Source organism: Mytilus trossulus, chromosome 8 (assembly GCF_036588685.1).
Source record: "Mytilus trossulus isolate FHL-02 chromosome 8, PNRI_Mtr1.1.1.hap1, whole genome shotgun sequence".
NCBI lineage: Eukaryota > Metazoa > Mollusca > Bivalvia > Mytilida > Mytilidae > Mytilus > Mytilus trossulus.
The window spans coordinates 49,651,007-49,678,895 of record NC_086380.1 but is presented as its reverse complement, the minus strand read 5'-3'; the positions used below and the strand labels follow the sequence as shown (position 1 = coordinate 49,678,895).

General features: G+C 31.0%; 2 protein-coding genes across 2 annotated transcripts in view; both read right to left on the bottom strand.

Moving 5' to 3' along the window:
- Positions 1 to 27,889, bottom strand: part of LOC134681093 (uncharacterized) — a 280,458-nt gene that overhangs the window by 107,555 nt on the left and 145,014 nt on the right. The window lies entirely within an intron of this gene.
- Positions 10,233 to 26,294, bottom strand: LOC134681090 (uncharacterized). Its single transcript, XM_063540511.1, has 5 exons — positions 26,147 to 26,294; positions 19,853 to 20,040; positions 18,941 to 19,124; positions 15,749 to 15,877; positions 10,233 to 11,315 (listed from the first exon to the last, which is right to left on the bottom strand). Exons 1-5 carry the CDS (start codon positions 26,208 to 26,210, stop codon positions 11,281 to 11,283), a joined length of 600 nt encoding a protein of 199 aa, XP_063396581.1. The 5' UTR covers positions 26,211 to 26,294; the 3' UTR covers positions 10,233 to 11,280.

The window sequence follows — 27,889 nt, the reverse complement described above, 5'->3', positions numbered from 1 at the left end:
GGCATTACAATGCACATATATCGGGCACTTGCATCATTAAGTCATGCTAAATTACGAAAATCTTCACAATTTCAGCATTTTAGTTAAATTTTAGACGGTTTCCGTCTTAATCGGAAGTGGCCGCATTCGTGTTCATTCTTGATATTGAAATGTAAGTTATTTTTAATGATAACACATAACTTATATAAACGTCGAGGATGAACACGGATGCGGACACTTTCATTTTTGACAAAAAACCATCTGAAAAGTGATTTTTTTTTTTGCATATTTGACAGATTTATCATATTTAAGCTAGAATTGGAGCGTTTTTAATGAGTGAATAAGTTAAAATCTTTCACAAAAAATAATTGAATCAATTAAAATAGTCATTTAAGTGTTTCAAAAGTGTCCAAAATCATTCATCAGATCAACTTGAAATTTGAGGCCAAAACCGGCCCTTACCGGACCTACTCCTTTAAAGGGACAACTGCAACTTTTACATTAAAAATCCTTTTACTGAAAGCAGTTAGAATTTATCAAATATATCATTAAAGGAAATGCAAGCGCCTGAGTATGATGTCCATTTTTTAAAAGATGTATACTCCATATACAGACCCTTATAGAATAGTTATACACAGAAATTGAAAGTTCACAATTTTACAGAAAGTACTAAATATCTAAAACAAATGCAAAATTCCAGAAATTGACAGAAAAATAAACAAGTTTCATTTAAGTACCAGCAAATGAATAAGTCACAGTGACATGACTATTACCTCATTTTTATGTTTCTATTATCTTCATTCAGTTTTTGTGTACCTGATCTATAAAGAGAGATCATCTTGATTTTTAGCCTATTTTATATTATCTTTAATTTTAGTGCTTACATCTGTTTTTAAAATATCAAATACATTTTACCTAGCATATTTACACGTTGATCTTGATACAATACCCTCACTCTAAGGAGCTATAGTGCATTAACCTCGTCTTTCTGTGCATCTGACAATCTGCTCTCCTTTGACCTACAAATATTTCTGTCACAATTTTCTCCTTGAACAGTATGGCTTCAAACTTAGTCCCCAGCTTATAAATGAGTTGCAATATGTGAGTATTGTTCGTATTTGCCAGACAACTTCTTCTTAATTGCAGATTCTATGTTAATGAACTAAAATGTTTCGTTACTCTTTTACTTTATAAGTACTATGCAACAAAATAATTTAATGCGATTTAAACGCGATGGACAACTCTTGAATTTCAGCTAAACACTACAGATGACTATTTAAGAAGATGAGACATTTTATTGAGTATATTTGGATACAAATAAATATTCATGTAAAAATCTTTTATTTTAGATGAAGAATCAGAAGATGAAGAAACTGAGGAATCTAATTGTGACAAGGGACACAACTCTAATCTAAATGGTGACATGGGACATAACTCTAATCAGAACGGTGACATGGGACATAACTCTGAGGAAAATTGTGATACTGAAGTCAAGTCAGAAAAAAGTGAAAATCATAATGATAATAAGAGAAAAGGTTATAGAAGTAATAAACAGTATGCTCTTGTTGATGAAAAACAGTTTCAGATATCACAAAATACAAATGGAAGCTAGTCGATAATTTCAATATACATGTAGTTGGTGTTTTAACTTTTTCAATGTATTTTATCATTTTTCATTTATATAAATAAATTTTATTGTGTCAGTAATAATCAATTATTATTTTTCTCAGTACCTTTAATTTGATGGCAGCTTTGAAATTGATAAATGTAAGGTTAATGGTAGATTATGATGAGGTCTTTTTCAATGGGGATATTTAAATTGTGTTGTTGGCTGTTTTTTTCTATGCACATGCATGGTTTACCATATCATACATATTTCGCCACAAGTTTAGAAAAAGGTCATGTTCAGGTATATTTTTTTGGCAAAGCACAGCATATATTAGTTTATGGTTCCAAACCAACAGTATTATGATGACTTTGACAGACAGCCCTATTATTATGTTTTGTTACAAAACCTTGTGAATGGAGCCTAGCCAATACTATTTCTCAGCAAGTTCTCATAGAAGGCAGTATCAAAATAAGGAGATGTGGTATGATTGCAAATAAGACAACTATCCACCAATGTTCAAATGAAGTGGATGTAAGCAATTATAGGCAACCGCGTGGCCTACAAAAATGAGAAAAAACAAGTACCACATAGTCATATATATAGGACTTTACCTGAAAATATGAAACTAATTGAGGAAAACTAGCCTAATCTATAAAACAACTATTTACAAAAAGCAAATAAATGTATGACAGATATGAAGCAATAATAATCAATTAACTAGAGCCTCCCGACATGGGACATGCACATAAAGAATGTGGCCGGTTAAACATGGTTGGAGGAGCTATTCCCTAACCTGGCACAGTCGTGTAACAATACTACATAAAAAAAAGACTATGAAAATATGTTGAAACCAGATGCTCCGCAGGGCGTAGCTTTATACGACCGCAGAGGTTGAACCCTGAACGGTTAGGGCAAGTATGGACACAACATTCAAGCTGGATTCAGCTCTAAATTTGGATTGTGATTAAATAGTTGACACAGCATAGGTTTCTGACACAGAATGAATGTGTTCTAATGAACTTAAAATTTTTGTTTTCTCTTAGAGCAATTCACTATGCTGTTGAATATTAATCCTCTCAAAAAAATGTTTGAAGAAATTTTCATTTTATTTATGAAATTTCATTTCAAGTGAGAAAATTGAACCCATTTTTTTTAATCACATCCCCCTTTCCCTTATTCCAAATTAATCTCAATTAAATTTCTAATGGAGTTTGCAACAATAACTACTCATTTAAATACATCATAAAATATTAAGATGTAAAAAAACTGCTTGTTATCACTGAATGGTAAAGATTATTTTAATTTATTAGTTGGTAGTAAAAAGTGAATATACATTGTATATAACAAAGATTTGAGTTGATTCTGGACATAGAAAGATAATTCCAATTAAAAATAAATATTGCTATTTCACAATATTGTGCAATTAGATATTTCTTGCTTTCTATTCTGGACAAAGAAAGATAACTCTAATTAAAAAAAAATATTGCTATTTCACAATATTGTGCAATTAGATATTTCTTGCCATTGTGCAATACTGTGCAATTGAAAAGACTTGCTATTGCACAATACTTAATATAATATTTCAGATCCTGATTTGGACCAACTTGAAAACTGGGCCCATAATCAAAAATCTAAGTACATGTTTGGATTCGGCATATCAAAGAACCCCAAGATTTCAATTTTTGTTAAAATCAAACTAAGTTTAATTTTGGACCCTTTGGACTTAAATGTAGACCAATTTGAAAACAGGACCAAAAATGAAGAATCTACATACACAGTTAGATTTGGCATATCAAAGAACCCCATTTATTCATTTTTTTATGAAATCAAACAAAGATTAATTTTGGACCCCGATTTGGACCAACTTGAAAACTGGGCCAATAATCAAGAATCTAAATACATTTTTAGATTCAGCATATCAAAGAACCCAACCGATTAATTTTTTGTCAAAATCAAACTAAGTTTAATTTTGGACCCTTTGGACCTTAATGTCGACCAATTTGAAAATGGACCAAAAATTAAGAATCTACATACACAGTTAGATTCTGCATATCGAAGAACCCCAATTATTCAATTCTTGATGAAATCAAACAAAGTTTAATTTTGGACCCTTTGGGCCCCTTTTTCCTAAACTGTTAAGACCAAAACTCCCAAAATCAATACCAACCTTCCTTTTATGGTCATAAACCTTGTGTTTAAATTTCATAGATTTCTATTTACTTGTACTAAAGTTATGGTGCGAAAACCAAGAAATATGCTTATTTGGGTCCCTTTTTGGCCCCTAATTCCTAAACTGTTGGGACCTAAACTCCCAAAATCAATACCAACCTTCCTTTTGTGGTCATAAACATTGTGTATAAATTTCATTGATTTCTATTCACTTAAACTAAAGTTATTGTGCGAAAACCAAGAATAATGCTTATTTGGGCCCTTTTTTGGCCCCTAATTCCTAAACTGTTGAAACCAAAACTCCCAAAATCAATCCCAACCTTTCTTTTGTGGTCATAAACCTTGTGTCAAAATTTCATAGATTTCTATTAGCTTAAACTAAAGTTATAGCGCGAAAACCAAGAAAATTCTTATTTGGGCCCTTTTTGGCCCCTCATTCCTAAAATGTTGGGACCAAAACTCCCAAAATCAATACCAACCTTCCTTTTGTGGTCATAAACCTTTTGTTAAAATTTCATAGATTTCTATTCACTTTTACTAAAGTTAGAGTGCGAAAACTAAAAGTATTCGGACGACGACGACGACGACGACGACGACGACGTGATAGCAATATACGACGAAAATTTTTTCAAAATTTGCGGTCGTATAAAAAGCTTAACTCATCAGACCGACAAAGAGCAGAAAAACAGCTAAAAAGCTAACAAAAACACAGACAGCTGATGTTGCAGGAAATTAGAATGTATCCCTTATAACCAAAAAAATACAGAGTATAGATCTGAGATTACTTGAGGTATCTGACATCTAGTTCAAAGCAAATGACAACTAATAAAAAGAGCATTTAAATATCAATCAGTACACATCTAACATCCAATGGATTTAGGGTAAATATGTAATAAACAGTGGTCGAATTTCAGAGATCCATACACTTAATATATTAGTGTTAAGTGTGGATCTTTTGCTTTTTCGTGTGAACCAAGACTCAGTGTTGAAGACCGCACCTTGGCCATTAATTTTTATAAATTGCTACTTGGTTGGAAGGTTTTCTCATTGGCACTCATACCACATCTTATTAATATAAGTTATACTCCAGTTCATGTCTGGAAACCTGCCACAATTTAATAGCCGTTAGCAAACTATGATATGGCTGCAAATTTTTGAAGTATCAACACAACACCTTTAAAGTAAGAAAGACCCTAGCTATGTATGTAAACAATATCTCTTTCAATTAACGAACCATTACTTAAAAACGTAGATTTTAAGATGTTCCGATGTAAGTGATATTATTTACTAAAATTGAGAATGGAAATGGGGAAGGTGTCAAAAAGACAACAACCTAACTATAGAAAAAACAACAGCAGGTCACCAACAGGTCTTCAATGTAGCGAGAAATTCACGCACCTGGAGGTGTCCTTCAGCTGGCCCCTAAACAAATATATACTAGTTCAGTGATAATGAACGCCATACTAATTTCCAAATTGTACACAAGAAACTAAAATTAAAATAATACAAGGCTAACAAAGGCCAGAGGCTCCTGACTTGGGACAGGTGCAAAAATGCGACGGGGTTAAACATGTTTGTGAGATCTCAACCCTCCCCCTATACATCTAGCCAAAGTAGAAAAGTGAACGCATAACAATACCCACATTAAAATTCAGTTGAAGAGAAGTCCGAGTCTGATGTCAGAAGATGTAACCAAAGAAAATAAACAAAATGACAATAATACATAAATAACAACAGACAACTAGCAGTTAAATGACATGCCAGCGCCAGACTTCAATTAAACTGACTGAAAGATTATGATTTCATCATATGAACATTAGGCACAATCCTTCCCGTTTACACCTACATTTCATTGTAAAAGATCTACATAAAATAACTCCTCTTTTTAGACCATATATTTTACTACAATGACTAATTTGTCAGCAACATTTACAGAGGGACAGCTTCATCAACTTCACTACTAGGAAACCTTAGTTAGCAGGAAAACGAGATCTGAAATATTGTTTTAAATAGGAGATATATGCGCAATATGCAGGTGCTGTAGGAAAATTGCTTTTGTTGAAGTCTTGATAAAGATAAGTGTATACATCAAAATACTGTGCAACTCAATTGTGAACAACATAACAAGGAATTATGTGATTTTTATTTTTAAAGCAGATATAAAACAAGCATAAAGTAAAACTGAAATATAACATCGCTGGGCTTCCAAAATGTTGTAAATAATAACATTTTAAGAAAAAAATATCTCATAAAAAAGGCTTTGGAAATTTAAACAAAATGCATGCTTCCAAATTGTTGTATGTGAAGTTGAAATTTTTTGTAAATAGCAGTGAAATAAAAACGTTGACATTTCTGGATTATCTGTGAACTAAAATTATTTTCACAGTAATAAAAAAATGTACAATTATTTCAAATGTTTTGATTGGCCTAACTGTATGCTATTTTTTAATACCAAAGATTTTTGACTGCCCAGACCATTTGTGTCAAAAAGTATTTTTAACCAAAAAGTCATATACAACATTTTGGAAGCGCAGTGGCGATAACTTATACAGCATCTAAAAAAACTGTACCTTGTTCTCTAAGTTGAACAGAGTATTTAAACATAATACTCCACTGTTTCAAAGTTTATCCAACTAAATATTTTCCTTATCATTATAAATAAGCATATACTCATTTCTAGAAAAATGCTATTCATAGTTTTATATTATTTTTCTATCAATTCAAATACATGTAGTCTTAATAACAAGAGTTCACACACTAATATATATCTCGCCTGCTTTACATATGTTAATTTATGTCGATAGTCTGTAATACGAAGGTTTTATATCATTATTTGCACATACCACATAGCATTTCTGAGTATTGTGATAATTAATCTTGTTTATTAAGTTTGGAACAATCACATTATTAAATTCACACTAAAATGTCTGACAATATTGGTTACTCTTGCTTGGTCTTTCAGTCATTTTTTGCCATTGTGCAGTAAGTTTTTCTGTGACTTGTGAATGTCAATTAGGTTACTTCCATCTTATTAGAAAAGTACTTTAATTAAACAATTTCTGAACATATATTCCAAAATTAATAAACAGCTGCGCCATGAGCACATGGCGTGCCTGTTGACCTGTGTGTGAAGTTTTATGCAAAAATCATAAATAGTTTCTAAGATATGGCACGACTTGTAAAAGGAACATTGCCTTTATATACTAAGCATTGGTTAAAAATTACCCGTTTTACACAAACTGGAGTATAAAAACATTATTTATGAACGTAAACATGTATAACCTTGACTATTAACTCTCTAAAAAAACTTTCAAATTTTCTTTTCTTAAAACCTCTTCATTCTCCTTTCAAATATTATCCAATAATACCAAGTCTTTCAACTTTTATTTTAAAAAATCAGCGATTTAAATCTATTGAAATAATTTTATAGCTAAATATTTGGTAATGATATTATCCAAAAATATCTTACCTATTTTGTACTTGTTGTAGATGACTAGGGTTATCTGAAGCTTTAACATAGTGAGGTATTACCGGTACAATAACTTTAATGTCAGAAGGTCGGGAGTAGGGATGTTACTATTATTTGGAGTGAATATAAACCGGAGGAATATGAAAATAAAAATCTTAATATATGTGCAGTTATCAATCAAAACTATTAATTTTCACAGAACTTTTATACAAAGTACACTGATTGCTTTTTGACATTTGACATTTTGACTTTTCTAGAAAATTACCCAAAAAATAAGATTTATGGTAGCTTTTCAACACAGACATTTTTCAACCAATTCTCCGGTTTTAAATTGATTTCAGTATAATATATATGTACAAAACTGTCCAATTGTTACATAGATTAAATATACTTGTCTAAAAAATTTACATCTAAATTATAATATTTTATTTTATACTTAATTCTATTAAATTTCTTATTAAAACTATATTTATTTATTTATCCTGTTTATTGTGGTAAATCATTGAAAATTATCCAAAATGCAGTATTAATTACATTTGAAAATGATTTAAATTAAAAATGTTAAAATACAAATATTCAAAATATTTCAGGTTAATCAAATCAAACAAGCTACTAACCCTTTATTTTTGTTGATGAAAAACATTTAAATACAAAATCCTTTTAAGTAACAGTATAGATATCGAATCCGTTTTACAGTTGTATCATTAAAAAAAATTTTATACTGAAAATCAAATCCATTATAATATTATTTTACGCTATATAACTGTGAAATGAAATGCAAAATAAATAAGCAATGTATACACATGGTATAAAATGAATGATTAATGGTTAGATTTATTTACAAATAAAAATATGGTGAATATAAGAAGTGATCCACAGAGACTTCAAGACAATGACATTTTCCAATTGTTAAACTAAAATCATGGATAAGAAACAATGACTAATTCTATTAAATAATAAAACATCTTTTATACTTTGCCAACATTTAGATTATATCATGTTTTTTTCCACACTAAAATAAAAGGGATAAGTTTCAAAATGTTTGTTAACTTACAGGTTGTGCATTCATGGTCAGATTGTAAATAGATTGTTCATGAAAATTTAAATTTTGTGTAAATAGAAGAAAAACTGGATGATAGAATTTAACATAAAATCTGATTCAGTTACTTTTGGAAATATGATGTAAAATAAACTTGGTGTAACAGAATTATTTTTCTTGATTTAAAACAAAGTAGGTAAATTCACTATACATTCCTTTATAAAGTTGAGTTAAAAACAACTTTAATCATACAATAACAAAATTGAGAATAAAGTTAAAACACAATTTAAAAAAAAAAAATTATTTGAAAGTTCTTATATTCAGATAAACATTAGAACAATCTGAAATGCATGTATAACTGTAAAATCATACTGATAAAAAATTTCAGGTTTGAAAAAAAATTTAAACTTTCATAACATTTTATAATAAAAACATAATGTTAATTGCTTAAATACATATCTTCATGGATGTTTTCTACAATGTTTGTCATTTTTTACTTCAAATAAATAGAAATTACAATCATTGTCAAATATTTTTTTCTTTGATGTGGTAGTAGGATAGATAATATCTGTTTAACATACAGTGGCAAATTAAATGTATATTCAGGACAAGAACATAATATAATGCAGTATGAATATTGCTTAGTATTACACACACACAAGGTGCCGGATTATTAAACTTGTTATGCCATTGGATAACAATCTGAATCATGATGAATGAAACCTACATGATAATTTTGGCTTCAAGAAAAGAAATTGGACATTGTCTTTATTTCCTTATAATAATCAATTATTTATAGGTGAAGGATTTAATGTGGAGAACTACATGTTTCTTTTAAGACAGTGCTTTATGAAATATTGTATAATTCATGTATAATTTATGAAATAGGTTTATTCAACCCTAGACATCTAAATAATGAACGTATACACATAATGTTTATATATATAAAAAAAAAATTAAAAAAATTGGCACATCAAGCATTTGTCAAAACCATAAAAAAACCAATATTTTCAAAATGGATTGATGAAGATAAAAACAAAAGTAAAGGCCAACTAATAATATCATTGTTTGGTTCTCTCCCTGTACTTTCATTGGTATAACAACTATTACACACTTGACAGGGTACTATAAACAGGATAGGCCAGTTATAAAATGTTATCCAGAAATATGAATAACAAGAATGTGTTTGTAAAAATAAAAACACTAGACATGGATTTTCAGAGAAAGTCAAAGACATTTTACGTAGATTGTCTGGGACATTTCAAACTTATTTCAGCATCAATCTACGGACAAACAACTGCTTTTGAATGAATAAAATTGAGAATGGAAATGGGGAATGTGTAAAAGAGACAATAACCCAACCATAGATCAGACAACAGCATAAGGTCACCAACAGGTTTTCAATGCAGTGAGGAATTCAGGTATAGTATTCTTAAATATCAAAATAAAAGTGTCCCTGTTTAATAGAACACCCTGTCAGTCTTCACTTAATCTACAATAACTTTTTTATAATATACAACCAATGTTTGTTATCTACAACAACTTTTTACAATCTACATTATTATGATCTTTCAATTATAAACAGGATATCTTTAAATTGCACACACACACTTTTATGTAAACATTGTTAATATTACTATACTATATAAACAACATCAAACACTAATAATTAATATAAACATTAGAAATCTAAATGGTTTCATGTTTAAGGCCACAAGAACAATTACAATTGCACATCAAATAAGCCAAGCACTTTAAAATGGAATTGATAGCCTGGTTAAAATCACTTAAAAAATTGCTTTCCCTTCACAAGAATAAATGCAGCATAAATAAATCCAATCTTTCATCTTTAAAACTGTAACCCTTTCTTTCAAGATTAAAATTGTTTCAATGATGTTGCCAAGATGAAAATTTGAATGGGCTTCATATTGTTTAAATTTTGGCTGTGTATATTGCATTAGTTTAAATTGAAGGTTTTTTTAAGATTTTATTCATACCCTCAGACACATACAGGTGTGCAAGAGGACAATATTATTACAAACAATTAGATAATGCATAGCGATACACAAATACATAGTAACTTATAAAATACGATTGGTATAATTAGTTTAATTTTTTCATAATTTTCTTTACAAAAATTAATAATTTCTTTACCAAAATTGATAATTTCTTTTGAACATGTACGTTACTTATAGACAGCAAACCAGTTAATTTGTTCTTGCTTGGATTCATTACAGAATAATTTGGTATAAACTTTGATCTACATGATCTAAGAGCAGAAACATCAACATTTTTACATATATACAATATAGGAAACTCATCCCATATTCCCTCATTACATAAATAATGTACATATTCTGTTTTCCTTCTTGATAAAGTTTTCATAACAATACTCAGACGAATACATTTAACAATGTTCTCCATAGAATTGCATAGTGGAAATAAAATAATAATCATTTTTGCAGTAAACATCAAGGTAACCCAAATTTTGAAATACATTTGAGACCAACATTTTTCTCAAAGAATCTTTGGTGAACAGTGATAATACACATATTCCACTTTTTTTCTTGATTATCATTAACATCTAGTTCGAATGTCTAACTTTAGATCTTACAGATAATACTATTGATTTGTTAATGCAATTTATAAATGCACATTGATTGTAAAGATTTGGATGTAGAATATTTTAAATAATGCCAACTATGCAGTAACATCTCCAATTTGTTAGCTTACAATTTACAGAATCTGTTTTCAATTCTTTAGAAGAATTTTTATAAAGGTACTAAAATGCTGATTGTCTATTTGTTGTGAGTGCAGTCAATGTCAAAATCATTTTTTCTGATCAGATAATTTTAATATTTTTTTTACAGTCAGATTTTTCAGTTTTCATGATGTCCCAGCTTCCTAATCTCAATGTTACCGTAAATCATCTTTTGTTTTTTATAGATAGGACTAGAAGTATGACTGCCTCTTGTAAAGGTATTTTCCAAAACCTTGTTCTCTCCTTCTAGGTTTTTATTTTGTTAATGCTGACATGTACCCTTTTTTATCTACAAATATAAAACAATATTTTATTTATGCAAGTAGACATTTATCAACATGTGTATTAAGCATTGTATATAAATCTAATAACATTTAGTTGAGGCGTTCATGGGTAAAGATACAGTGCGGAAAGGTCAAGATTCTATTTAAATATGAACACAACTCAAGAACAGTGAAAATAACCTTATCCCCATAGAAATTTGAACTTGATGTGTGTTTTGTTGTAGTATGAAAGGTGTGTCCTTTTCAGTGGAAGTAAATAAAATTTAGAGATTGGAAATAAATAGAAGTCCAATGATAAACCTGAATGCTCCCTACAGCTAGTGTAAAAAGGTCTTTTTTTTTCATGTGGTCACTTATATTTATTGACAACTAAACATATATATATATATATATATATATAAACATGATATATCTAAAGCAGTAAATATTGAAGGTTTTAATTAAAATTAAATCCTGTTTCTAATTAGAATAGACAACACTTTTAATGTGGTTGTAGATGGAAGATGTTTTTGTGTTCTGTTAAATTGTCCCATTTAGAATTGTTATACGATGAAGACTGATGTACCCATATTTTGACTATTTTATTAATTGTGACTGTATATTTAATGCATCATGTAAATATAAGGGAATTTGATGAGACTGTTATTAAAGTGAGAGGGTTAGCGCTAAAGAACCAGGTTTAATCCACCATTTTCTACATTTGAAAATGCCTGTACCAAGTCAGGAATATGACAGTTCTTGTCCATTCGTTTTAGATATGTTTTGTCATTTGATTTTGCCATGTGATTATGGACTTTCAGAATTGATTTTCCTCTGAGTTCAGTATTTTTGTGATTTTACTTTTTAATGGATTGGAATGAAATCAAAATTTTAGTTATATAAAAATTCCAAAACTTCTACCTCTTCCTTTTTATACAACTTTGATATAAATTCAGCTGTAAATTTAGATAAAGGTGAGGTAGAATTAAAGTCTATTAGAATTGTAAGAATACTTTGTATATCACTTGAACCATCTCTTACCATTAATAAAATGATTATGCCTCTCAAAAATGTTATAGAAATTTGCTGCCCTATTTTCAAACCTTAGAAATGAGGTCAAGGTTTGATGAAGCCTGCCAAACAGACATCAAATTGAGAATAGAAATTGGGAATGTGACAAACAGCTTATGGCCACCAAACAGTCATCAACACAGAGAGAAAATCCTGCAAAAGGAGATGGCTTCAGCTGACTCCGAAACAAAAGTGTGTACAGGTTCAGTGAAAATAGATACTGTAAATTCAGAAACTATTGCAATGTTTTTAACATTGAGATTAATGTGACTGGGTTATATTCGCATTTTGATTTTTTCTATATATGATTTAATAAATTGCTTCCTAATTGCAGACTGATATGACCACAGATGTTAAACCCCATATAGTTGGGGCTAATTTGGACACAAATTGACAATATTAAAGATTGAAAATGCCTGAATTTGGCTTGTGATCAAAATCTTGACATAGTATAGGTTTCTGACACAAAATAAATGTCCAGGTTTTACAAATCTATTGCACAATACTCTGCAACTATCATTTCTCCTTGAAAATTTGAAAAATTTTGATTAAAAAATTTGAACCCATATAATTTATCAAGGAGTAGGTTCAGTAAGACCCCTTTTTGGCCCCAAAATGTAGCAGTTTTAGAAATTTGTGAAAAAGTAATCTTTTATCTTTATTTTGGAAAGTAAAATGCTTCTGCTACATAAATATGAGCTGTTTTTGATAATACAGTGCATACATATTGCATTCTAGCATCATTAAGTCATGGTAAATTACTGAAATCTTCAAAATTTTAGCATTTTGGTTAATTTTTAGACAGTTTCCATCTAAAATGAAAGTGGCCGCATTCGTGTTCATTCATAATATTGAAATGTTAGTTGTATTTTATGATAACATAAAACATATATAAAGGTTGAGGATGAACATGGATGCGGCCACTTTCATTTTTGACAAAAACCATCTGAAAAGTGATGTTTTTTGGCATATTTGGTAGATTTTTTCATATTTATGCTTGAATCAGAGCGTTTTTAATGACTAAATCAGTTAAAATCTTTCACATCAACTAATGGAATCAATTGAATTAGACACTTAAGTGTTTAAAAAGTGTCACAAAACTTTCATTAGATGACCCTGAAATTTGAGGCCAAATTCAGCCCTTACTGGACCTACTCCTTTAAAAAAAACCTTGGATCAATTACCCCACACCATTGCACACTGAATCCTAGCCTTTCTTTTTGTAGTATTGAACCTTGTAGTACTATTTCAGAGAGATCCAAACTCTTAAACACAAGTTATTGTCTCAAAACTGGAAAAATGCTTGTTTTTGGATTTTTTTTATTCCTTCTTTCTGCATGAATAGGGCAATTATGCCCAGACTCAATCCCAGTCTTCCTTTTATGATATGGAACCTTGCAGGGTTTCCCCTGGGTCAATTATTTTTTTCGCCACCTTTTTCGCCAAAACAATATATTTTTCGCCACTTTATTATTTTTTTCGCCAAATAACATAACTATATTTTTCGTTTAAAATTTACATTTTTTTCTACCCCCCCCCCCCCCCCCCCCCCCAACTCCCCCTTTCCCTTAAATAAGATGATTTTGCCCATTGTGTCTATGATTGTGCTCTCAAACTTATTTTAGAGTTTACATGTTAATGAATAAACACTAAAAATTTACTTTAAAACAACAGATGGTTTAATTTAAAAGGGAAAACTATTCATTGTATTTTAAACAACTTTTCTTATTGATTTGGCCACTATACTTTTAATAATAAAGAAGATATATGTCCTGGAATATAACAAAATTAATGGACATATTTTGATTATATAATACCAGTATAGTTTGTAGGGAAAGTTTCTTTAAAAGAAAAATACTGATGTTCCCTTTTGTACTAAGAAGGTTTTTTTACAACAAAACAAAAGCTTTTATCACATGAAATTGATCCCTCGTTTCATGTGTAGTCATTACATTGAAGGGCTACTCTCATTCGAGCCAACCTTTTGGATAAATTTCTTCATAACGACAGGTTTTTTTTCTTGACCATCGCAGGGACGTATATTTCAAGTCCTTGACCATCGTAAATAAAAAAAGTTGAGACGTAAAACTAGGCTTAAAACACGTGTGTCACTCAAACGACTTTAAAAACGTCTTCCTTATCAGTTACCGATATTTAAGTCAAAGGATAATTAAAGTATTTAATCCGAGATTTTCCTTGCTTTTGGACATTTTTCGTCACAACAACAGCTTTCTTTTCTAAACTATCTTTAAAAGCGGAGGAGACGTCAAAAGTTTGCTTCAAACACGTGCGTCGCAAAGTGGTAAATAAATTCTGTATGTGACATTTAGCAGAAGCCATTTAACCATATCATTTTGTCAAACAATTCAATCAACACCTTTATTAATATAGTCCTTTGTTGTCGATAGCTATAAAATGCAATCAGCTGATTATTGATTTTCTGTCCAAACCTAATGAGGTCAAGGTGAATTCCGAGTATTGTCGGATCGGGTAAAGTCCGAGAAACTCGAAAAAAGTAAATAAACAAGATGGAGGAAAATAAATCGTTCTATATATTTCTTTCGCCAAATTCTTTCGCAAATGACGAATTTTTATCGCCACAATTATTATTTTTTCGCAAATTGCGAAAATGGCGACCGCCAGCGGAAACCCTGGAACCTTGTGATACAATGTCAAGAGAGATGAATGAACTGGCACACAAGTTATTTTCCAGAAACTACAAAAATTATTGTTTTTGGCACCTTTTTGGTCCTTAATTCCTTAACTGTTGGCACCATAACCCCCAAGATAAATCCAAACCTTCTACTTGTGGTATTTAATATGGTGGTAATTTCAGAGCAATTGAAATACTCAGACACAAGTTATTAACCTGAAAGAAGAAAAATACTTGCTTTAGCCCCTTTTGTGCCCTTAAATTCTAAACAGTTGGGACCATTATTCCCAAAATCAATCCAAACTTTCCTTTTGTTGTATTGAACCTTCTTCTTAAATGTCATAGAGATCCATTGACTTGAACTAAAGTTATTGCTCAGACACTAAATGTGTCTTAGAACGACACAGTGGATGGACAATCAATGCATTTAAATGTGGACATGTAATTGGACCCTGCCTTTTTTGTCCTGGGTTGGGGTCCGCCCCTGGGTCATATAAAAGGATTTTTCTCAATATTGCCAAAAAATCAAATTTCTTTTCAGTCTTAAATGACAAAATCACAATAACACACAATAATTTCTGAATTTACAGTATCTGCACAGAAACATTCAAATTACAATTAAATATTTTATACACAAAGTCAGAGTACATTTGAGACTTGAACTCTCTATTATTATGAGGATAAAAGTTCTTTGCAGATATTATTTTTTTTTATGAAAACAACTATAAAGTTTACCTTTTCTCTTCTTTATGAGAACAAGAACGATGACTAATGTTATTATCAAGAGAACTAATAGACCAACTACAACTCCAACAATAGTTCCAGTAGATATTCCTCCACCATTACTCTCACAATTGTCTTTAGCTGAAAATAAAGAAGACAACTGTTGGATTATCGTTATAATGTTTTCCTGTTAAAATTGGAATAAGATTTCAAGTACTTGAGAGTACTTTTTTTAGTCTCATGTAAATCATAGAATCTGGTACCTCAAAAGGTTAAATATGGTCATTGCTTCTCTTGGTATCAATATTCTTTTTCAAAATTGATTCAACTACATATGTATTTGCCATTTTAATAGAAGAAAATACTGCAATTTTTTTTGATGATTGAGTCCGAATAATGTTTTACTTCAAAATACTATTTTGCCCCTGCATCTGTCTTTTCAAATTATAATATTTGATATACTTTCTAAAATATGACCATCTTCGATCACTTTGTTGATCTAAACAATTAGCTAGCACCATGTTCTAAATCCTATAAAACCTTGGGTGCACATGTGCAATCATGCATGTCATATCAATATAATAAAAACTTGCAAGGTCAGAAGTTCTTTCAAAATGAACATTTCATTTTGTGTTTCTCTAAAGGCAAAATGACAGGAAATTAAATAAAATCGTTCTAAAAGTAAGTTGTACATTTTTACATAAAGCCTTTTGGAGAACCTGAGATCACCCCTAGTTTTTGGTGGGGTTTGTGTTGTTTATTCTTTAGTTTTCTCTGTTGTTTCATGTGTACTATTCTTTGTCTGTTTGTCTTTTTCATTTTTAGCCAAGGCATTGTCAGTTTATTTTCGATTTATGAGTTTGACTGTCCCTTTGGTATCTTTTATCCCTATTTCATGAGAACCAGAAAAATTGGTACCTCTGAAATAAAAGAACTTCCAAATGTATTTCTTCAGGAGTTATTGCCTTCCGTTCAGTTCTTTTGAAATGCAGAATAGAGGACCAAAACCTCTGATTGTGTGTAGCACTTACTGTAAGACTACTACTTTTGGTTTGTAGGTCCAGGTGAGCCAAAAATTGGGCTTGTTGGAAAATTGCATATTTTTGCATAGGTAATAGCCTTCGTTAGAGACTACTGTGCTTATATTAGGTTCATGTTGAACTCAGCATTTTTCTGTTCAATTTTTCACAGGGGTTCAATGTACACGCAGACTAAATTTACCCACATGAAGTCATCTATTAGCATGCCTCTGTCTTCCAGGTCAAGAAAAAGGGCAAAAACTTTGCAAACCCATACAATAAAATCAGGACTGGCTCTAATCACTAAATAAATAATTTTTTGGAGGGTCTTCAAGTTTTTTCAAAAAGATTTAAAATGATCCTGGCTATCAATTTACACAGTATTCTTTCATATATATACTCTCATATTGTTTATGGTATATTCTTTAAGATAAATTCAAACTAGTAAACATCAATAAAAAAACCCTGATAAGTCCTTTAAATAATACTGCTTATTGTTGGCTAAAAAACCCACTTAAACAATAAAATTTTATCTTTATATTGATAATTTATTATTCTTTTAAATTTAAATTAATTTCTGCATCAAGAGCACAACCACAGGATAAAGTCTTATTATATGCCTTCTATAAAGTCACATTTTAAGCTTGAGACAACTTCACTGTGCATTAATTTATCCCAAGCAAATACTAAAGAGCCTACAGGTGTCGCTCACCTTGGTCTATGTGAATTTTCAACAAAGGACACAGATGGATTCATGACAAAATTGTGTTTAAGTTAGTGATGGTGATGTGTTTGTAGATCTTACTTTGCTGTTCATTCTTGCTGCTTAAATTTATCTCTAACTATAATGATTGGCCCAGTAGTTTCAGTGGAAAATGTTAGCAAATTTTATGAAAACTGTTAAAAATTGACTATAAAAGGCAATAATTCAATAATGACGCTGGATGAAACCGGACGCCAAGTGATGAGAAGACCTCACTTGGCCCTTTCGGCCATGTGAGCTAAAATGGCTCTGTAAAAGTTATGGTATATCTATTGCATAAAGTAATACTACCATATTAAAAATCCCAATCCGAATGATGACAACCAAGAAAACTTTTAAATCAAAAGAAGCTCTACTTTCACTAAAACTTACAACATAATAACAATAGTTGTTAGTTGGTAGTAATTTGATCCAAGTATATATATAGAGAATAATACATGGCAAAATCCGTATCAGAATCGTATCATCCCGAGACATCAATATCAGCCCAAGGGCCTTTAGGCCCGAGGGATGATATTGGTCGAGGGTGATATGGATTTTGCCATGTATTATACGCTTTATCATATATTTCAACAGAACAGTATTTTATTATATGAACTGTTTTCTGATCCATAGCACTGGGTTACCTTCAGTTCTGCTTTTGTCTTGTTTCAAAGCCTTTATATAACTGCTCAATTATTTATACGAAGCACCTGGGTAACCTTACAGTCTGTTGTTTAAAACATATTTTGTTTACTATTGTATTCATTTGAGTGTTATGTATTTTTTATAGTTGCATTTAGTGTGCCAAAAAATATGTTGTGAAAACTTGATGTTCGTGACGTCACATACAATATGAAAACTTGACGTTACATACCAAACAATGACGTCATTAAAAAAATTGAAAATTTTCTTAAGCCAAAAAAACCTAAAAAACTGACTTTATGTATAAAAAAAAAAAAAAAAAAAGTATGCGATACGGGTTTTACCATGTGATATGGGGTATGCGATACGGGTTTAGCTATGCGATACAGGGTATGCAATACAGGGTAGGTGATACAGACAGGAAAACGAACCTTTATTAGATATACAAAATAGCTGTATTTTGTACTAAATGTATGATAAATATATATGTTTCTCGTTTCTCGTTTTGTTTATATAGATTAGACCGTTGGTTTTCCCGTTTGAATGGTTTTACACTAGTAATTTTGGGGCCCTTTATAGCTTGTTGTTCGGTGTGAGCCAAGGCTCCGTGTTGAAGGCCGTACTTTAACCTATAATGGTTTAATTTTAAAATTGTTATTTGGATGGAGAGTTGTCTCATTGGCACTCACACCACATCTTCCTATATCTAGGACATGCTTTTTATAAAAATGCCTTTTATTGAGCTAGGATAGGATATAAAAGATTTTTAATATATATCAATATTAAACAGGAGCAAACCTTTGACAGTCAGCTGGAAAGTTGCTTTTGTATCTTTAGTTTCTTCCTTCCCTGCTCCAAAAATAGTTATGGAAACATCATAAAAGCCTGTATCATTTGTGGTTAGATCACTAAACTTCAGGTTAATTGTATTGGGAACCCATGTTACTCTGTCTTTGAACCTGTCTCCTTGTCCAGGACGGATCTAAAATAAGAAACAGATTATAAATAGTTGCAATTAGAGAAACAAAACCACTGTTTTTTTGTTTGATAACATGTATACATATAAAACTTTTTTAAAGCAGCGGTAGAACAAAACTAGACTTGCATCAATTGACATGTCCTCTTTTAAACAAATATTCCACAAGACGAAGGAATAACAGCATGTGAAGATTTACTGTGAATTCATTTATTTTCTATGAGTATCAATTTTTGCAAACTGAGGAAAACTGGTGGATATTTGATTTTGGGTTTTACAAAATGCTACATACAACATGTACAAAGAATAGAGAAAAATTGTAATTCTTTGAACATATAAATTTGTGGTTAATTGTAACCCACAGCTATTGGTATCCAACAAATAATTCTGAATCTACTGTATACATGGAATATGATGTAAGTCATTATTATAAGTGAAAATCCTCCAACTCAGTGCATTGTTACTCTTCTGAAACTAGTGCTAGAGAACAACTTCTCCTTCAACATGTTCAATGACAATCATTAGCAGCAGATAGATAGTAACACACTTGTTATCATTCATTTGTTCACATTAATTTTATGTTGATATGACAAGAATTTCTCATTTAGATATATATCATGAGTCTAATATAAATAAAATTGAGAATGGAAATGGGGAATGTGTCAAAGAAACAACAACCCGACTTTAGATAAAATAACAGCAGAAGGTCACCAACAGGTCTTCAATAAACCTACCTTGAATCCATTTAATTTATTATAGTAGCAGAATATTTCTGCCGTATCTTGTTTGGTCTTTCTAACTGTCCAATTTATTACTGTCAAGTTGATAAATTTTACTGCAGGATCACTGTATACAAATTGGGTTGTAACTTCTTTACCTAAACAAGGACTCACTGGTGCTTGGTCAAGAAAGGTTGGATTACCTGTTAATTAAAGACAATAATAATAATATTCAGATGCATTTTGTATACTAATGTGTATATTGTACATGTACATGTCCCTGGCCTTTAAATTCATGAAATTTGATGGTTACTTTCATTAAAGCAATTCAATAAATTCAGACAATTCATTATCATGATTACAATCAAAATTAACATGTTTATGTTTTACAACATGTTCAAGTTTTTATAGAAGTGAACATTACAAAAAAGGTCTGAAACATTTGTTTTTAAAAACTATAAGACAGACTAAGTTTAGTATATATGCATGCATGTTCAATAATTTCACAAGCATTAAAGTTTTAAGAAGCTTGTTCATGTTGTTTTATATGACTTCAATCTATTTAAAAATAAATCCTTTCATTTTAATTCGATTGATATGACTTTTAAGATCATTGAAACAAATTGATATTGAATTGGCTTACAACTAAAATGCACTGGCAGCACTGTACAACTATTTTTTGGTGTGCTGTCAGACTACAATGTAACTCACTGACTGTCAGGAAATGGGATCCATATCAATATTTGATCAGGGAGTAACGCTAAAATCCATATCAAATTGACATGCATAATATGTTAACATCAAAGGATAAAATTGAGAAAGGAAAATGGGGAATGTGTCAAAGTGAAAACAACCCAACCATACAGCAGACAACAGCCGAAGGACATCAATGGGTCTTCAATGCAGCAAGTTACTCCTGCACTAGAGGGGTTCTTCTGGCCCCTTAAAAAAATATGTACATGTATACTAGTACAGTGATAATGGACGTCATACTAAACTCAAAATTATACACAAGAAACTAAAATTAACCAGATGCTTCTCAGGGCGCAGCTTTATACGACCGCAGAGGTCGAACCCTGAATGGTTGGGGCTAGTATGGACACAATATTCAAACTGGATAAAGCTCTGAATTTGGATTGTGATTAAATAGTTGACACAGCATAGGTTTCTGACACAGAATGAATGTGGTTTAACAAACTTAAAATGTTTTTTTTCTTCTTTTGAGCAATTCAGTATGCTGTTGAATATTAATCCTCTGATATTTGAAGAAATTTTCTTTTCCATTTCTGAAATCTGAAATAAGAAAAATTGAACCCCTCCAATTTTTTCCACCTCCCTCTTTCCCTTATTCCAAAAATGATCTCAATTCAAATTTCTTATGGAGTTTTCAACAATAACTACTCATTTAAATACATCATAAAATACAAAATGTCATACAATCATGATTTAAATTAATTTAACTACTATTCTGGACAAAGAAAGATAACTCCAATGCAACATTTTATATTGGCAAATTTCCAAACTAAAGATTTTGGCTAATTTCCAATGGAATTTATCAATAATAAAGTTTTTGGCAAATTTCCAATATACATATTTCAAGAGCAGTTTAGAAGAGATATTAAAATGAGTTTCAATTACCAACCTTACACTGCATTTACATTATGTTTTGTACATAAGTAATTGTTTATTAACCTGGAAACCCTTTTCCCCCCTTTTTTGCACCTTATTCCTTAACAGTTTGAGCCATAACTCCCAAAGACAATTGTTACCATCCCTTTGTGGTATATATTCCAATATCCAAAATCTAAATACATGGTTAGATTCATCATATCAAAGAACCCCAAGCATTCAATTTTTGATGAAATAAAAGTTCAATTTTGGACCCTTTAGACCTCAATGTGAACCAATTTGATAACCGGTCCTTCGTATAAAAAAATCTAAATGCATGGTTGGATTCAACATATTGAAGAACCCCATATACTGAATTTTTGTTGAAATCAAACAAAGTTTAATTTTGGACCCTGAATTTTGGACCAACTTGAAAACTGGACCCATAATAAAAAAACCTAAGTACATGTTTAGATTCAGCATATCAAAGAACCCCAAGAATTCAATTTTTGTTAAAATCAATGCAAGTTTAATTTTGGACCCTTTTGACCTTAATGTAGACCAATTTGAAAATGGGACCAAAAATTGAGAATCTTAATACACAATTAGATTCGACATATCAAAAAACCACAATTATTCAATTTTTGATAAAATCAAATAAAGTTTAATTTTGGCCCCTTTTGGCCTCTAATTTATTGGGACTAAAACTCCCGAAATCAATCCCAATCTTCCTTTTATGGTCATAAACCTGGTGTTTTAAAACTTTCATAGATTTCTATTTACTCATACTAATGTTATGGTGTGAAAACCAAATAAATGCTTATTTGGACCTTTTTTGGCCCCTAATTCCTAAACTGTTGGGACCTCAACTCCAAAAATCAATCCCAACCTTCCTTTTGTGGTCATAGACCTTATATTAAAATTTCATTGATTTCTATTTACTTATACTTAAGTTATTGTGAGAAAAACAAGAATAATGCTTATTTGGGCCCATTTTTGGCCCATAATTCTTAACTATTTGGATCAAAACTCCCAAAATCAATCCCAACCTTTCTTATGTGGTCATAAACCTTGTGTTTAAATTTCATAGATTTCTATTGACTTATACTCAAGTTACAGGGCGAAAAAGTATTTGGACGACAATGACGACGAAGCCAATGTGATACCAATATACGTCCAAATTTTTTTCGATTTTTGCGGATGTATAAAAATCATACCAGACTTACAGAGGACAGAGGCTCCTGACTTGGGACAGGGGCAAAATTGTGGCTGGGTTAAACATGTTTATAAGATCTCAACCCTCCCCCTATATATCTAGCCAATGAAGAAAAGTAAATGCATAACAATACGCACATTAAAATTCATTTCAAGTCCAATGTCAGAAGATGTAACAAAAGAAAATAACAGACCACTAGCAGTTAACTGACATGCCAGCTCCAGACCTCAATTAAAATGATTGAAAGATTATGTCTTAATCATATGAATATCGGGTACAATCCCTCCTGTTAGGAGTTTAGTATCATACTACCATAAAATATATGAGAAGAACATAGCCCGTGTCATGCCAACAACTGTTTTTTTTTAAATAAATGTGTTTAGTTCTAATGCAAAGACCCTATAAATCAATCAACATTAAAGCCAAAATATGCAATCTTTAGAGACCTGACAACAGTCATGACAGTATCGTAACTATATCCCTTCTTAATAAGTCTGTTGAAAGGTTTTGTAAGCTTTTGATGTGAATACTGACATGTTTTTGCTTTGAACAGAATATTACCATAAAAGATTTGATGTGAAATACCTGAACATATAAGATGTCAGCATGTTGAGCTATATTTAGGAATTATTATAGGATTAAACACATTTTTAAAATAAAAAATATGACCTGTATTTTACATGAGTTAACCTGTCAGAAAAATGTGCACAAATGTAATCAAAAACTGTGCGCAAACAGAGCTCCAGATCAGAATTCACAAATTGGGGTTTTTACCCACCATTTTCTTACAAGATTGGGTGATAAAGTTTTTTAATTGCATTATCAATTCCAATTCACCCCTCGTTAATCCTGGTACTTTTGATAACTAGTTAATATCAAAATTGGGTTTTTCACCACCAAGCTCCTTAATGTATTGGGTTTTTTCATCAACATGATATTGAACTTTTAGGCAATATCAACCTCTGATTTATTTCCATCTTAAATATGTTTCTTTCTTTGTCATGTTTATTTAGCTGTTTTATTTGGTTTAGGGTTAGGTTTTTTTTCTAGCTGTTTTATTTGGTTTATGCACTGAGGAGCAATTGTAGGTTTAATTTGTGTCTCGTTTCAAACCTTCTGTCAGTTTCGTATTTTCTCACAAAAACGGATATGTGTATTCACAGGCACTCTTCTTCTACCTTTATATAATAAATTCTGAGACCAGTGCATGTGTGTGTATTCGTTAATTAACCGTAAAATGAAAGAAAAAAAAAAATAGTATATAAACTCTAAATATACTTGGATGATTTTGTTTTATTCAATTTACATAAATCTGGGTTTAGTTGTCTTTTAAATAAGAAGGCCTTATTAGAACTTTTGGTTTCTGATGCTTTATCATTATTGATTTGGCCTTTCACTTTTTCTAACTGATTACCTTTTTGAAGAAACCATGTGTTTATTAGCAATGTTCTTGTTAAGGAACGCACACACGCCTGTGCATTGATGGACACTTCCTAAAAACACTGACTGAGTCTTGTTATCATCATAACTTTCCCTCAGCTTTTCAAAAGAAGCAGAAAACATGCTTCTATTCAATATTTTTACCGGACATTCACTTTCGTTTTAATTCAATGTATGTTATGATAAATCCTGAGCAATGCGAAAAAAATATGACTACATGACATACGCTAATTGGATAAACGCCAATAAGATCGAAATGTTTTCAAAAACATGTGTACCTATTGAGCAACGGAAAACTCAAACAGGGACCCATTTCAGCTACTTGATGCAGGGATCTATTTTTAGAACAAAAGGAAATTTCCAATTCTAAATATAATAAAAATAGTTTATGCGACTACTGTAACCAGATAAGGGTAAATAACGCAAACGGTAGCCAATAAAAGGGTTGAGAACTCATGGTGTTGGCATATAATTGAGTTTTCCTTTGAATTAATTGGGTTTTTGAACCCGGCAATGGGCAATTGCATTGGGTTTTTTATAATTTGTATTGCTGATCATGCAAATATGCAGCTTATTTGGAGCTCTGCGCAAACGTAATGATTTTTGTGTGCAAATGTAATGGTAATGCACGGAAACGTAATGCATACATTGTAACTTAGTTAATTTTCACACCTTGTGCATGAAGGCAAAATAATGCCCATCAAAATCTAAAAGAGATTTTATCTTTCTGAAACACAAAATGCATTTAACTTTATTATATCTAAGGCATTTAAACTTTTGTTACTTCACAGGCAAGTCTGTACTCCGAGTAATTTTTAGCATGTAAATACAGCCATATTTCAGTATTTGTCCGTTTGTTATGCATGTTTAGTCCAAATAATTATGACGTCTTGAAAGGCTATTATAATTTTTTTCTTTGACGCCTTAAATCGTCTGTAAGGCGTCAAAGAAAAAAATTTATAATAGCCTTTCAAGACGTCATAATTATTTGGACTAATGCATGTTATGATGAACCTTAAAAATTCAATTATACGTTTACCAAAACATGCATAATATTTTAACCAATGAGATGAAGAATTGTGTTCTGAGGGCTGAACCTTCACATTCGTAAACCCTTTGCAGAGATCAGATCCTGTGATCCGTTCATGGTGGAACTGGTTGACTCTCCAGCCTTGTCAGTCAGAGCTCAGACATAAATAAGTCTGAATCTGCTTTTGACTCATAGAGGTCTAAATTTGTAAGTTTTAGGATTTGTCTCCCTTTAATGGAGGACAAAATACGACTCGAATAAGTCCAATTTTGTAAAACAAGAAATAATTGACCAGAATCAAAAAGTTGCAAATATCGACTCCTACAAGTCGATGAGTGATCAAAATTGGTTAACTTCAAGACCCACGCATATTTATAAGGAGGTCATGCATCTAAATCAAATAATGACAACATTGAAAGCCAATGCTTTGTCTTCTAAAGAAAAATATGAATAAGATTCTAAAAAATCGGAGATAATGTTAATTAACCTTACAATGCAACCACCTGGAATCATACTTAATGAGGTAAAACATCTGTGTTTAGTAAGGATGTTCAATTAGATAATTAAATATAGATAGCTCAAGTTTTTGTGAACTCTCATACAGGTTTTTGCTGTCATAGGTGGTGTAGTTTGGCCACAAAGTATCATTAAGTTTTTTCACCAACATAAATAGACCTAAACAAGTCTGTCATTTTCTGACTTAGATAAGTCTAAAATTGAAACTACATTTTTAACATAAATACATGTTTCGACTTATTTAAGTCAAAAACAAAAATAGACTTGTTTATGTCTGAGCTCTGACTGCTTGTGGTGTCCACAGGCACTAGACGTTCTGTCAATAGCATGAAAATATTGGCAATGGGAAGAAAATAGTGTCTATATTATATATATGGACACTATTTTCTTCCCATTGCCAATATTCATATTTTCATGCTATTGACAGAACGTCTAGTGCCTGTGTGGTGTCCCAACTGTCCGAAGTGTGTTAGGTTGTTTATACTAGTGTGTTTCATACCTGTCGCTAACGCTGGAAACGCTAAACATACGAGCTTTACTGCAGTAAAAATTGCTTTTAACATTTTGAATTTAATCCTTGGCTTTTGGAAAAATGTTCCTTCTTTTGATCTATCTAAAAGGGGGATATAAATAAGGGAGATAACTATAATTCTTTCTTGAACTATAGTTATCTCGTACCCAATGTCTCGTACCATTGTAAACTCGTACCAATGTAAACTCGTACCACTAAAATAACTCGTACCAAGAGTTTGTAGAAGGGGCATTCAAAAATGAATTAAAAAATGTAAAAGAACGTTTCAAAATAAAATGCCTCATTAATGCTGGTTGAGGAAGAAGGAAAAGAACTAGTGAACTGAGCTGTCGCCGAAGGTTCAGTGTACGAGGCAAAACGAGTATTTTTAAAAAGTTACTGTAACAGCTACGTAAGATATATTAAAGCTGAAAGGTTTTTGGGAACCGTAAATAAAATATAAAATTTGTAAGGGTTCCGCGGAACCCAGTGTCTCGCCTATTTTTGCTGTAAATCGCAGGCTCAAAAACAATGAGGAAAAAAATCAATAAAAATATTCCTCTTGTTACTATTTTATCATGATTGTAAGAAAATCTAAATCCATTTAAAAGTAAATTACAGAAAAAACGGAGTAATCTTTTTACAAACTTTACTTCTGGATACAATCTTATGATCATAAATTTATAAGCTTCTGTCCAAGTTTGGGACAAACCCAGGATAGTTTAAGAAAGATATTAAAATTTTAAAAACTTTAACCACAGAGTGAATGTTATATGGTTCCCTGCAGAAAAACGAAGTCCATTTAAAAGTAAAATATGGAAAAAAATGATTTATTTATTTACAAAATTAACTTCTGGATACTATCTTATGATCACGAACAAGCTTCTGTCTAAGTTTGGTACAAACCCAGGATAGTTTAAGAAAGTTATCAAAATTCTAAAAACTTTAACCACAGAGTGAATGTAATGTTTCCTTGCAGAAAAAAACTAAGTCCATCTATAAGTAAAATACGTAAAAAAATGTTTTTTTTACAAAATTTACTTCTGGATATTATCTTATGATCATAAACAAGCCTCTGTCCAAGTTTGGTACAAACCCAGGATAGTTGGAGAAAGTTATTAAAATTCTAAAAACTTTAACCACAGAGTGAATGTTTTGTTTCCCCGCAGAAAAAAACTAAGTTCATTTATAGTAAAATACGGAATTTTATTTTTACAAAATTTACTTCTCAGGATACTATCTTATGATCATTAACAAGCTTCTGTCCAAGTTTGGTACAAACTCAGGATACTTGGAGAAAGTTTTTAAAATTCTTTAACCACAGAGTGAATGTTTTGTTTCCCTGCAGAAAAAATCTAAGTCCATTTATATAGTAAAATACGGAAAAAATGGAATTTTACTTTTACAAAATTTACTTCTGGATACTATCTTATGATCATAAACAAGCTTCAGTCAAAGTTTGGTAGAAATCCAGTATAGTTTAAGAAATTTATTAAAAATTTCAAAAACTTTAACCACAGGGTGAATATTTGTTGACGCCGCCGACGACGACGGAATGCAGGATCGCTTAGTCTCGCTTTTTTGACTTAAGTCGAAGGCTCGACAAAAAGAGATGAAACCAATTTACAGAGTGTATAAAGACTGCATACCAGGGTGTGGTAGAGACGATTTTCATTGATTTTATTATTTTAATCACTTCTCTGTATAGTTTATCATTATTACTTATTGATA